This window comes from Orycteropus afer, unplaced genomic scaffold, assembly GCF_000298275.1.
Source record: "Orycteropus afer afer isolate SDZICR_OR568_19922 unplaced genomic scaffold, OryAfe1.0 scaffold00374, whole genome shotgun sequence".
Lineage (NCBI taxonomy): Eukaryota > Metazoa > Chordata > Mammalia > Tubulidentata > Orycteropodidae > Orycteropus > Orycteropus afer.
In genome coordinates, this window is record NW_006921961.1 from 1237620 (window position 1) to 1252519 (window position 14900).

The 14900-nt window shown below is 38.7% G+C and overlaps 1 protein-coding gene across 1 annotated transcript in view; it reads left to right on the forward strand.

The window, feature by feature from the left end:
* The window catches only part of DNAH7 (dynein axonemal heavy chain 7), a gene marked incomplete at its 5' end in the record, with an annotated part of 302031 nt that overhangs the window by 234806 nt on the left and 52325 nt on the right, over positions 1-14900 (forward strand). Inside the window, 3 exons of the mRNA XM_007953149.2 lie at positions 1703-1864; positions 5249-5449; positions 9128-9289. Of these exons, the coding sequence (XP_007951340.2) occupies positions 1703-1864; positions 5249-5449; positions 9128-9289 (525 nt within the window). The remainder of the gene's footprint in view (positions 1-1702; positions 1865-5248; positions 5450-9127; positions 9290-14900) is intronic.

The following is a 14900-nucleotide window of genomic DNA, read 5'->3' on the forward strand; positions in this document are numbered from 1 at the left end:
GCCTGTCTTTTGTTTGGCTGGAAGCCATAGGTGTGGGTTCAATTCCAGACCTGAAAGCAGCTATGTGCCATAGTCTCAGTGGTTCCACCAGGCTCTATCAGACTAGCACGTAGCAACAATACTTGACTTATAATTGAAATCCTAAGGAATGATAGAAAGATAAAAAAATTATCAATCATGTAACTGTTGAAAGGCTTGGAGGTCCAGAGAGTGACAGGCTCCCAAGAAAATGATACTTAAATAGCAGCACTTACATTAAAAGTAACTCCCTATCCAAATTATTGGGAGCTTTGGTGGCATAGTGCCTAAGGCATTTGACTGCTAAGCAGAAGGCTGGTGATTCAAACCCACCAGACATTCCTCAGAAAGAAGACTGGCAATCTACTTCCTCAGAGATACCACCTTGGACACCCAAGGAGGGGTCGCTATGAGTCAGAACCAACTTGACAACAGTGAGTTTGGTTTTTTTGAGGAACCAAATTGTAAAATCAGAATTTAAATTGGACAAGGGCATTTGCTTTTCTTTTATTTTGGAGGGGACTGTGTGAATCTATGGTATTGTTTGCACCAGTGTGTGAACTTGGGTTGACTTATTACATTCAAGTTTGGACAATAACCTTGGAGAGAACCTTCTCTTCTCCTGCCTGTTCTCTAAGGGGGGACCTCCCTTGACTTTCCAGGAAAAGTATACATCACAGTCAAGATATCAGGTTAGAATATATTCTAATATTTAAGTTTTGGGGCTTTAAAATTGTTCAAAAGAATCCACTATAAATTTTCCTGAATCATATAATCTAGAACAAGAGAAAAATAAACACAGGTGATGGGGCATTTTCAAATCATTTTTCCCCCCTTTTGCCGTAATCAAAATAACTTTTTGTGATGTTACTATTGACATTTCTAAAGCCACCACCATAATTTTTATTGAATACCTGATATATTTCTTGTTAACTTTGCTATACTCATTTATACTCATTTTCCCTTTTAATTTTTACTACACTCCCATGAGGTACATGATGAAATCTCCATTTTAGAGATGGGGGTACTAAAGCATAGGAAGGTTAAGTAATTCCTCAAAGGTCACATGGCTGATAGGTTAAAATATCTTTTACCAATTTGTATTTAAGACAACTTCGTGAGTCTATTCATATTTCTCTTTTTGGTTTAGATTTTAGGAGTTGCTGTATGACAGGCAGTACCTATTGTCTCTTTCTCATTTGAAAGTATTTTTAATCTTTTTTTTTATATATATTCCTAATTGTCAAAGACCTTGTAAAGATTTCCACTCATGGCCATGACTGTTTCCTATATGAGTTGACTTGTTTTTTTGTTTAAGTGTTTATAAGATTCTTAGTTAAATAAGAGATTTTTAGCGTTATGTATTGTTTAGATATTTGAGGAATGCTATATAGTTATATTTGGAGCTCTGGTAGCATAGTGCCTAAGGCACTTGACTGCTAACCAGAAGGCTAGCAGTTCAAACCCACCAGCCACTCCTCGGAAGGAAGGTTGGGCAATCTACTTCCATAGTGATACTGCCTTGGCAACCCAAGGAGGGGTCGCTATGAGTTGGGTCTGACTTGATGGCACATAACAACAACAACAATATAGTTACATTTAATGCTAATATTTCCTGTAATAATAATATTGATTCTTTTAAAAATGTGACTTCTTAATAACATCTTTACCATTTTGTACACAGGGATATGGAGGATCAAAACTTAGCTCTCTTTCTCTTGGTCAAGGCCAAGGGCCCATAGCAATGAAGATGTTAGAAAAAGCTATCAAGGAAGGAACATGGGTTGTTCTTCAGAATTGCCACCTTGCCACCTCTTGGATGCCAACCCTTGAGAAAGTTTGTGAGGTAAAATTTCAAGTTAATTTTAGTATATTTTGTTCCTCCAATATAATTACTGGGAGCTCTGGTGGCGAAGTGCCTAAGGCATTTGACTGCTAACTAGAAGGCTGGCAGTTCAAACCCACCAGCCACTCCTTGGATGGAAGATTGGGCAATCTACTTCTGTAGTGATATTGCCTCAGGAACCCAAGGAGGGGTTGCTATGGGTTGGATCCGACTCGACAGCAGTGAATTTGGTTGTTTTTATATAATTACTGATAGACACTCCGTCCAAATCACTCCATTCCTGTCCTCCAATTTGAAGGGTTGCAGATTAGCAGCATGGGTGGATTTCAGGTGAGATGCGCTCATTGTAGGAACCATATCTGGAGGAATAGAGGCGACCACAGGGCCAGGGCTTGCTTACTACCTCACAGTAAGCTCGTGGGCTCATCCAACGAGAGAGGGAAACAACCCCTAATCCAGAGGAGCAGCTCCAAAAATGAGAATAAACTACAGGGTAGACAGAAACCAACTTAATTTTTATAGCAATGTACCAAAAGTGACAAAGAAGGATGGTTAGGGGAAAATTCCTGTGGCTCCTCAAAACCAAAAGGCTTCAGGATGGAATTTTTCTTTTAACCCACTTCTCACCCGCTTGGCCTGTTACCCTCGCAGAGGAGCAATGTCAAGCCTAAAGGATGCTATTCCTGTCCTCCTTGCTGTAGCTCAGAGTACTTTCCTATTTCAGTGGGCAGAAATTCCAGGAGGAAAACTCCATGGAGCTCAACTGAATAAAGAGAAAATCGGGCACTTGATTTCAACAGATGTAGACAAAAGGAGTCAGCTGGGGTTACCTGCACCTCCATCCCCCTGCCCACGCCTATCTCAGAGTCCCGCCAAACCAAAACCCAAACTCACTGCCGGTGAGTCGATTCAACTCATAGCAACCCCTCCTTGGGTTTCTGAGGTGGTATCTCTACGGAAGTAGATTGCCCAATCTTCTTTCCAAGGAGTGGCTGGTGGGTGTGAACTGCCAGCCTCCTGGTTAGCAGTCAAATACCTTAGGCATTACACCACCAAATTCCCTCAGGCTGCTAATAAGCAAGGTAAAGATATAACTTGCATATCCTGCCAGCCAACTGAAACATCATTTGTTGTTGTTGTTGTTATGTGCCGTCGAGTCGGCCCCGACTCATAGCGACCCCTCCTTGGGTTTCCGAGGCAGTATCACTACGGAAGTAGGATTGCCCAACCTTCCTTCCGAGGAGTGGCTGGTGGGTTTGAACCGCCAGCCTTCTGGTTAGCAGTCAAGTGCTTTAGCCACTATGCTACATCATAGGGCACATTTTATTTTGCTTTCTGTGGCTCATCACCACTTTCATTTGTATGTTTCCCACTACAATATTAGCATCATAAGGTCAGTGACTCTCTGTTTTATTCTCTGCTCTATCTCCATCATCACCTTGCATAATGCCTGGCCCCTAGGAAGCAATCAATAAATATTTATTGAATTAGAAAATTAATATTTCATTGCTTAAAACCTTTCCAGGGCTTCCCATTGCATGCTAGATGACACTCAGTCTCCTAACATAGCTTCCGACAACAACCCTTCATGATCTGATGTCTCAGGTTTCATCTCTGGCCACTTTACATCTTGACTTCTATGCTCTAGTCATTTGAGCTGCTTTCACTTGTCTTGGCACAACACACTTTCTCAAGACTACTAGGTCGCTATAACTGATGTTATGACTATTTGGAAAGCTATTCTTTCTGTTATTTGCTTTACCAATGTCTACTCATCCTTCAGGCCTCATAGTAGAGGTTCTATATTTGTGCCTCTTTCCTCTGCCTCTAGACCATTCCCATGACCTATTGAACTGTCCCATATATACCCATCATGGAGTCATATAAGAGGGAAGAGCTGTCCCTAATGGAAGATGAACCTGGTTCAAAGTCCAATGAGTCATATTGCTTAACTTACTGGATATAGACCTAGTGGGGGGGGGAATGGTGCCTTCTCCCACTACTATTGTTATTTTAAAATGAGGGCACCTATATATCCTTTCTAATTCATTTCACCCCTTCACCACATGAATGCACAAATATTTCTTGCTGACATAGATTTCTAATAAATAAATAAAAGTAAATACTACTGCATGGGCAATTAGGGGAGGTAAAAGTAGGGAGTGGGACTAGACAGGAAGAGAGAAAAGAGCCCATGATAATTACTCCTAGACTCTATACAGCCTTCATGACAGTTCTTTTATCTTCTGTAGTTCAGGCCTGACTTAAACTTTAAACAAGTAGAGTTAACAGTGATATATTTTAATGCTTCAGGATATATAAATTCTTTCTAACCTTCAAAAATCCTTTTTTTTTTTTTTTTTGTCATCTTCTCTTGGTTTAATATTATCTTATTTGAAGCTGTTGATTATTTTCACAACATGGCTACAGCAAGAAAAAGGGATTATACTTAATCTAGCTCTGGGGCAGAGGGATTATTTCTGTAAATATTTCAGCAACATTAGTGAAGACATGGGATTATCTAGAATGTTTTTACCAGGGTTGTGAATAGGTCTGAACCAGTTCAATCATGGTCAACAAAGCAATACTGGAACAGAACTGAATTTTTAAAATTTGGGTGAACTGGAATACTAATGAGAACAGGAAAAATTACAGGTTGAAGCCTTAGAATGGGAGGCTCAGAAGAGATGTAGTAAGCCCTTTTGGGGACCTGAGGCCTTATATTGGTTTATTGATAGGACTGGTTGGGCAATCTACTTCTGTAGTGATATCGGCTTGGAAACCCAAGGAGGGGTCACTATGAGTTGGGTCTGACTCGACAGCACATAGCAACAACAAAATACGGAGCAGAGCACATATTCAAAGCAATATGGTCGGCCACCATCTTTGACCTGGGCACTGTTGTTTCCAACTCAATTTGTCAAGAGTTTTTGTTGCTATAAAATGTGCATACCACCCTTGTTTTCTGAGAGATGTTACATTTCTAACAGAGTTTAGACCTTTAATATTTCCTGTTCTGGTTCTCCCACATTTAAAAAATGTGGGTTCTGATGTCACCTTGTTGGTCGTGACTGAACTGGGCTGAATCAGTTTGAAGCCCTGGTTTTTACTTTGGCCAATTCAGAATTATATAACACCTTTCTAGAACTTTATAGACATAAGAATGAATTTTATCAAGGAGAATGACAATGCTCTGGGCCTTCTCAATAATCTTGGTTCAGGGCCTAATCAGATTTTGAGGCTTCTGCTTCTGAAAATTGCAGCACTGACAGCCCCTTTTTGTCAGCATCCTTACTCCTCTGCCAGCCTAGTCCGAGCACACATGATCCTGAGAATTTCCTCGGGCTTTACTCACCCTTTTGTATCTGATTTCTTTTCTCACAGGAGCTAAGCCCAGAAACCACACATCCAGATTTCCGAATTTGGCTGACAAGTTACCCATCTCCAAATTTCCCTGTGTCTGTGCTGCAGAATGGAGTGAAAATGACAAACGAAGCACCCAAAGGTTTACGGGCTAATATTATCCGATCATACCTCATGGACCCCATCTCTGACCCCGAGTTCTTTGGCAGCTGCAAAAAGCCTGTTAGTAATGGATAAGTCTTGTTACCTCAGCCCTGTGTAAAGCAATTCAAGTGGCCCTTGGTGATTATGGATGTGTGTGCTGAGTAAAAGTACAAATTAAATAGGCCTCCTGCACTGCAATGCAGTTGGTTTTGATTACTGATTATTGACTGTGGGAGGGAGTCAATTTTATTAATATTTTATTTTAATTTTACTACTAGCCTCATTCTTGCTCAGCTGAGATCTTCTGGCGTGTCATTAATAATGTAGCTTTCTATTTAGAAAGTCAGCTGTAAGCCATTCCCAGTACAAATCTGCAAGGTTGGGGAATCTTGTTTCAGTATATTAACAGAGCCCTTTGGTGTTTGGAGGCATATCTCTAAATTAAAACGTAAAAATATTTCCTCCGTAAAACTATAATGAGAGCCAAAATGATTGTAGTCCTTGACTGATGGGACTCATATGAGTCTTTTTAGCATCACCAGGCAAGCAGGGATACCACCCACTGCTTTCGTGATTAGAATTCTGTGTGTGAATGTCTGTGACTTGAAATTGTTTCACAGCATTTTACCATAATTAAAAATGGAAGAGTTTATTTTTAAGAGGGGTCATGAACCTTGGTAATATTTTGCCATTAAGAAGCTCCCATTTTTGATACTTGAATATGTTTTAAGTACATATCCAAAAAAAAAAAAAAAAACATGAAAAATGAAGAAGTACTTTCATTAAATGAAAAGTCTTGGGTGCAAAAACAAAACAAAACAAAAATCTGTATTTAAGACTGAGTCAAACCTTATCCTAAACTTCTAAGATTTGCTATATGATTGGCTTTTGCATTGACTGAGTTCAGAGAGAGCAGGTTACCCCCAGGTAGTCTGGTGAGAGTGTTTGTGTACATGACAGGCTGTACAGAGCCCTTTGCAAAATTTTACTTGACTGTTCCTTTTTTCTAGATCAAAAAGTCTCTCCAGCCATAGTCATAGTTACAGATCCAAGCACTTATGAACCACAGTCCAAACCAAAACCAAAAAATCTTCAAATGCCAGAGCAGCAAAACATGATTTTTCTGTTTTAACTTATTTGGAATTAATTTTAAACTTACAGAATAGTTGCAAGTGTAAAAATTGTACAGCAAATACCCTATACCTCTTACCCACATTCATCTGTTGTTACAATTTTGCACCATTTGTATTCTCCTTCTATTTCTCAGTATATACACACACACAGACACATATAATTTGCAGATAAATTACATATATCATGTCCCTTTATCCTTAAACACTTCAGTTTATATTTCCTAAGTGTGGGGATGTTATCTTACATAGTCACAGTGAAGTTGCCAGCTCTCGTAAATTAAATACGGATGCAGTTTATCTGGTCTACTGTTTGTGTTCTGGTTTGTCAACTGAGTCAGCGAAGTTTTTAGAGCATTTTCCCTCCATTCCAGGACAGAGTTAGAGTTAGGCACTGCATCATTTGCCATGTCTTTTCACCTCCTTTAATCTAGAACATTTCCACAGCACTTCTGCGTTTTTTTTTATGACATTAACGTTTCTAAAGAATTCACCTGCCCCCATTTATTTTTAAATAATAAGATATCTCCTTTTGGGTTTGTTTGATTTTTCCTCGTGATTTGATCGGTTATAATTGCTTAGCTAGAGTACTGAATGGATGATGTTATTTCCTTTTCAAGGTGTCACCTCTGGAGGCACATGATGCCCATTTGTCCCTCATGGATGATATTAATTGTGATCATTTGGCCAAGATATTGCCTAATTTCTCCACTGTATAATTACTGTTTTTCCCTCCTTGCAAAACTCCCCAGCCACTCCATGGAAGGAAGACTGCCCAATTTATTTCCATAAAGATTTACCACCTCAGAAATCCAAAGAGGGTCATTATGAGTCGGAATAGACTCTATGACAGTGAGTTAGGTTTGGTTTTTATGGGGAGACATCACAGGACCAGGCAAATATGTCTTTCGTCAAAATCTACTTCCTACCCAGATTTAATATCCATTGATGATTCTTGCCCAGTCAAATTATTTCCTTTGATGATCACAGAATGATTATTTCTAGCTCCAGCACTCCCTCCGTATTTCCCAGTTGACACTTAGTACTCTATGGTAAGCAACAGCCCTCCATTCTCCCCCACTTATTTTCCTATTTATTATTAGTATGGACTCTTGAATTCATGGATATTTTCTCAATGGTTTATAATCTGTTACTATACTTAGGCTGGAGGTTCAAACCCACCAGCCTGGGTTATTCTCAAATAATATAAAGTTCTGTAGTCACTTTAAATTGCAAAGCCAGCGTTGCGTCCTAAAACCCTGTGAATAGAGCTCTGTGTGCCTATTGAAGGTGTAGTCAGATAGGCATATTTTTGCCTGAATAGCCTGTTTTAGAAACAGACTTAATTCTATCTAAGTGCTCACCAGCCACTCCTCAGAAAGAAGATTAAGCAATCTACTTCCATAGTGATACTGCCTCAGAAACCCAAAGAGGGGTCACTATGAGTCAGATTTCACTTGAGGGCAGTGAGTTTGGTTTGCTTCTTGGTATACTTAAGTCTTTTGGTGCTCAGATGTAGTCAGTCAGAGCTCCTTCAAGCTGGCTTATCTGTACTTGTGACATGCTCTCTTTTGTTGTTGTTGTTGTTGTTGTTCTATTATTATTGGGAGCTCTGGTAGCATAGTGCCTAAGGCATTTGACTGCTAATCAGAAGGCTGGTGGTTCAAACCCACCAGCCACTCCTCGGAAGGAAGATGGGGCAATCTACTTCCGCAGTGATACTGCCTCAGAAACCCAAGGAGGGGTTGTATGAGTTGGATCTGACTCCTTACTTTTGGACCCAGCCCTGGAACCACCCATTTTTCTGAGGTGCTCTGGTTCCTCCTAGTGGAGAATGGTATTAGATATCAAGATCTGGGTGATGTACTCACCTCTTTGGTTCTTGGCTCTTTCAGTGGAAAGAACTAGGAAATATACACATTTACACACACACACATGCACAAATATACATACACATATACACACATATACAAGTATATATGCACCTATATATGCAAATATATGCTCACACATACGTATTTTAGAAACCATGAGTCCATATCAATACCTCCAGTTCTAGTTCATCAAACCAGTGTTCTCTTTTCTTTTTCTTTATTCTTTGTTTGTATATCTCTTCTCCTATAGTGAGAAATCTGGCTTCTAATAACATCAACACATGTAATGATTTGCTCAATACTCTAATATAGCTAGACTAACTTCAGAATTAGCCTAAAGTGTTTTATTTTGGTTTCCGTCACCTTAGTGCATGCCACTTTTGTCTCTTCTTCCCCTTTAAAATGTATTCCCTGGAGAAACTTTTACTCTGCCCTTGGATAAAACTTTGGGCAGCCTCATGACTTTTCTGGTTATTCTCAAATAATTTAAAGTTCTGTAATCACTAAATTGCAAAGCCAGCGTTGCTTCCTAAAACCCTGCTGATTATAGCTCTGTGTGCCTATTGAAGGTGTATTCAGATAGGCATATTTTTACCTGAATAGCCTGTGGACACAAACTTAATTCTATTTAGCTACACTTTGGGGAAAATATATCCTGATGCTATTTATAAACAAGGAGTTAATTACTTGCATTTTGAAATATGCTAAGTAGAATGCAAATAATGATATGGCACCATTTCTAATCATTACAGGAGGAATTCAAGAAACTGCTCTATGGCCTCTGTTTTTTTCATGCCTTGGTGCAAGAGAGACGGAAATTTGGACCTCTGGGGTGGAATATTCCTTATGAGTTCAATGAGACTGACCTGAGAATCAGTGTGCAGCAACTCCACATGTTCCTGAATCAGTATGAGGTATCGTAAAAATCACAGCAAGAACATTACCTATTTTGCTCTTTAACATGTTGTGTTTGTACAAGAAGTAGGGACTTGTGATTAATTTCTCCTCTTATAAAATGAATGGGCAGGGTAGCTCCCAATAGCTTATTAAGTAGTACTTTATTATAGCAGGGTATTATAATTGCTATAGTAGGTACTTAGAATTTCAATCTGTCTATTAGGAACCTATGTTTTGTCATTTATTTTGACACATGAATACCTAGGAGGTGTGGAAAGTGGTCATATTATACTTACTTTGTGAAAGACTTGAAAGGACCATGAATCAACCAGGCTCCAAAATGAAAGGGAAAGAAACAAAAACAAAAGCCCAGACAGATCTCCATCTGTTCTGGAGCATAACTTTATTTTTAGAGAAATAGAATTCCAGAATTTGGGCCATTTGTCAGGTGAAAACAAACCATTTAAGCAATTGGTGTCAACCTGACGTATAGATTCTGGGAAGCAGCCAAACAACCTAATGTCACGTCCACCACATTCCATCCTCTGCAGTTCTCACACTGATATTGTTTCTCTACTGTGAAATAACATATTTTTCCTTGAGATTTCTTTCCTTTGTCTTATCTGCTAGAGTAGTTTTAAAATTTTAAGTTACAAGGAAGTTACTAAACCAAACTCTCTTTTTTCTACAATCTCTGTTCTACTGCCAGAGTTCTTTCTTAATGAAAACCTGATCACACCTGTTCCTGCTTAATATGAAAATTAAATATATTTTACCTATAAGATTAAAAGATTACATAATCATATTAATACATATTATATCCAGTGTTGGCACTGGATGGAATGAAAGTGGCACTCTTACACTCTGTGCCTTAGTGACTTGGCAGTACATAGTGAACTTCACCGTTACTCACTCTGATAGCCTAGATGCCCAACAATAAGGGAATAGTCAAGTAAATCATGGGCAACTTTGTAAGTATCATGCAGCCATTCAAAATGATGTTTATAAAAAGCCCATAATGAGTTCAATTCAGTATATATGTATATTTGTATCCACATCCATATAAAAGATCATAAAACAAATTTATAATTATTAGTATTAGTGATAGGCTTATGAATGATTTTTATTTTAGTTTAAAAATGAGAATCTAATATGACCAAAGAAAAAGTTCCCACAGCAGTATTCACTTCAGGATAAAGTTCACACCCCAGCAAGCATGGCTCTTCATGACCAACACCTTCCCTCTCTCTATAATGCCATCGCTCTCCCACCAACAGACCCCACACTGTAAACATGCTGAATCCATAGCCACACTGTCCTTCCTCTTCTTCCTTTGCCCTCTTTTCTTCTTTTTAAGGGAATTTACAATCCTTTTTTCAATTAACTTATAGTGAACTCAGAAGTTCATCCTCTAAGAAGCCTTCCCTACCCTCTCTCCTATATCCCATCCCAGTGTGACTTAGAAAGCCTTAATCTATACACCTTGAGTATATCTTTGATGATAACACTTCTCAATATTAACTGTCTGCTTCTTCAATTCCTAATTTTGTTGGGAGCAACATGAGGGCAGGCTCTGGCTCTTTTAATTTTATAGATTTATCATCTCCTACAACTCCCAACACAATTAAGTCATGGAATATATATAAATTTTGAATACGTTTTATTGAAATATAATTTATGTACAGTGAAATGCACAAAACTAAAGTGACATGGGTCACTGCATTTTTTTTCTTTTTTTGCAGTGTCCCTTTCCTTCCCCTCTCATCCCTGGTAACCAACAAAGAAAGTTTCCTTCCAAGTCATAAGTCATGGAATATATTTTTGTGGCTTAAATAAAAATATTATACCCTTCTCTCAATCATTTATATAATAAAAATCAAAAGATTGGTAACATATTAGAAAGTATAGGTTGGTGATTCACTATTGTAATCACTGACTTTTAGAATTTTACAGAGCTAAGTGAAATGTTTTGGGAGCTCCGGTAGTGTAGTGCCTAAGGCACTTGACTGCTAACCAGAAGACTGGTGGTTCAAACCCACCAGCTACTCCTCGGAAGGAAGATGGGGCAATCTACCTCCATAGTGATACTGCCTCGGAAACCCAAGGAGGGGTCGCTATGAGTCAGGTCTGACTCGACATCACATAACAACAACAACAAGTGAAATGTTGTAGGTGATTCTGACTGACTGCATTGAGATCACAGTTCCTGGGTGGCACAAATGGTAGTGATTAGCAACTAATCAAAAGTTCAGCGGTTTAAACCCACTCTGAGGTATCTTAGAAGGAAGACCTGGCAACTGTCGCAGAGCAGTCAACAGCCATGAAAACCCTACCGTGTGCGCACAGTTCTGCTCCGAAACACACGACAGCACCATGAGGAGGAATTGACTGCACAACAAATGGTTTAAGGACAAGAAAAGAACAAGAATCTGTTGGTTTCTGCATTCAGGATGCTAAGAGTTCAGTGAGGAAGACAGAGATCAAACAAAGAGTTTCAATACTATGTCATAAATTCTATACATACATACCTCTTGGTTTGCCAGGACATAATCACATACCCATCATTCTAACCTTCTAATTTAGCATTTGCTCTGAAAAAAATTATACACACACACTTGATGTATCCAGTTTCTCTCATCTTATTTAGTACACAAGAAACTCTGTGTATTGGCCATACAAGTTCAAAAGAGCAGCTTTTGCCCAGGGATAAAACTAAGAAAGTAGCAAGGGATAGGAAGGACAAACGGAAACGGGAAAAACAGGGAGAAAGTGGGAAGAGTTATGATCTATTGCAGTCAGTGTCATGAAACAAAATATGTATGAATTGTTGAATGGAAAAGCAATTTTCTCTGTAACTTTCAGTCAAATCACAATACGAGAGAGAGAGAGAGAGAGAGAGAGAGAGACAGACCTCTGTGTTAAATTGAAATGATTATCAGTAATAACCAGTCTCTTTTCTGACCCTTTGGATCACAAACTAATACTTCCTGTTCAAGGATAGCATACAGAGTGCTCACTAAAAACCAAGTACCCTGGCATACAAATGGTTAAAGCCACCCATCTCAGGTAGTCATGGAGGGAGTATCTGACACTGCTGCCTATTGTGGCCACTTGGCAAACTATCAAGTTGTGTTATGGCTTTTCTCATTGCCTTATACCAATACACACTCCTGCATCAAGTCGATTCCTCCTCATAGAGACCCTATAGGACAGAGTAGAACTGCCTCACAGGGTTTCTAATACTACAAATCTTTATGGAACTAGACTACCTCATCTTTCTCCCATGGAGCAGTTGGTAGATTTGAACTGACAACCTTTTGGTTACAGCTGAATGCTTTAATCATTATGCCACCAGAACTCCTTTACCATTTCCTTAAAAAACTGAAACTCACTGCCAGCAGGTCTATTGTGACTCATAGCCACCCCTCTTTGGGTTTCCGAGGCTATATCTCTATGCAAGTAGATTGCCCAGTCTTCCTTCCAAGGAGTGGCTAGGCATTTGAACTGCCAGCCTTCTGGTTAGCAGTCAAATGCCTTAGGTATTATGCCAACAGATGCCCAAAATTTCAGTACCAGTCAGAAAATCAGTGAAAAACATAGAAAATGATAAGTTTAGTACATATGGAATTTGTATGGGAAATAGAGGTTGAACAGTCTCCTATGGACACAGAGAGAATAATCTGAATGTTGTTGCTACAGTGATTTTGTCACTTTTGTGTGGTGTAAATCTATGACTAGACAATTATTTATTTTATTGTTTGGTGTCTTTTTTATTTTATAGTAAACCTTCTTAGGAAACAAGTTCAAAAAAGCAAATACGCCTGTTTAACAACAAGATTAAGAACTGAGCTTCTGTTTCTTACTAAACATTAATGATGAATATTTAGCTTGTAAAAATGTTTGTTGACATTTGCTGTCCACCATGGGGGCCACAAGTAATGTCACTGCCATTACTGTCAAAACCTGAAACACAAATTTACTGATGAAGCTTCTACTTCCAAAGTTAGTGGTTACTTCAAAAAGTTTTTGTCCCACAATGATGATGTAATACATGTAGCTGTAGAAGGTGCAACATATTCAGAATAGATGTTTCTTCTAAATTAATTTCTCTTATTTTCAATCAAGATTGTTTCATTCATTCATTCATTCCTTTTTCATGTATGCCTGTACAAAGTATAGTGATGGCTGTTCATGTATCAATTCTATTAGTGGAAAGAAGAAATTTTTAAACTAGTAAATGATATAACTTTCATATTAGTGTCACTAGATGTTTAAATAGAAAATCACTTAATCACAATGAAGATTTCATTTTCCTCTCATTTTATGGAATCAAAGTAAAGCATTAAATTTTCACTTTGTCAAAGGTGAAATATCTCATATTATTGTATATTCAGCTTAAAATTTCAACATTGAAGATTAAATTACTTGGTTTGGCACTGTTGATATGAATTCAAATTAGTTGTAGCACAGCATTGTGGTGAAGACAGTGTCTTTACCAAATTAAGATTGAACATTGGTGAGCACCAAATAGCAATGACAGAAAAGAAGACAGAAGATTGGAAAGTGCAGTCAGAGCAGTAAGGAAAAAAAAAAAGCAGAAGAGAGTAAGCTGGGGAACTAGGAAATACCAAGCATAGACCACTCTGTGAAAGGCAGGAGAATAAATGAAGTGCCCTTTGAATTTGCAACAGTAATTCATTGAGTGTTACATTCTCTCTCTCTCTCTCTCTCTCTCTCTCTCTTTTTCTATCTTTTTATTTATTTATTATTGTCATTTGGATGAAAATTTACAGGGCACATTCATTTTCCATATGGCAATTTGTACACATTTTGTTTCAGGACATTGATTGCAATCCCCATAATGTAACAGCTCTCTTCCCCCTTCCTCCCTGTGGCTCTCTTTTCCCTGTGTCCTTCTTTCCTATGCATCCTGGCCTCTGAGCTACCTCCTTGTACTTTCTGATTTCCCATGATTGATTGTTCTAAGGAGTGTACCTACCTGGTGTAAATATTCACCTTCTATGCCTATCTGTTGTTTGGCTAGAAGCCATGGGAGTGAGGTCAATTCCAGACCTGAAGGGTAACTAGGGGCCATAGTCCTGGAGGTTTTACCAGTCTCTATCAGATCAGTAAGCCTGGTAGTTTTTATGATTTTGAGTTTTATTCCACAATTTTCTCTTCCTCTCTTCAAGATCCCATACACTGATCCCTTTCTGAGTGGTTGACAGTGGTAGTCAGGCACCACCTAGTTCTCCTGGTCTCATAGTCATATAGGCTGAGGTTTGCATGATACACTAGTCCCTTGGACTAATTGTTTCCATGTGTCTTTGGTTTTCTTCATTTTTCTTTGCTCCAGATGAAGAGACACCATTGTTGCATCTAGATGCCGCTTGCAAACTTTTAAGACCCCAGTCGCTACTCACCAAAGTAGAATGCAGAACATTGCATTGTTTTGGGTAGTATGCTATGCCAGTTGAGCTTGATGTCCCCCACAACCACAGTCCTGAGCCTGCAGGCCCAATCTTGCCCAAACTTGCTACATCAGGGTGGTTGGCTGTGGTTAAGAAGTTATCACAATTTTGCCCCCTGTTAGTTGTATTTATACGGGCATTCTTTTTTTTTTTTTTT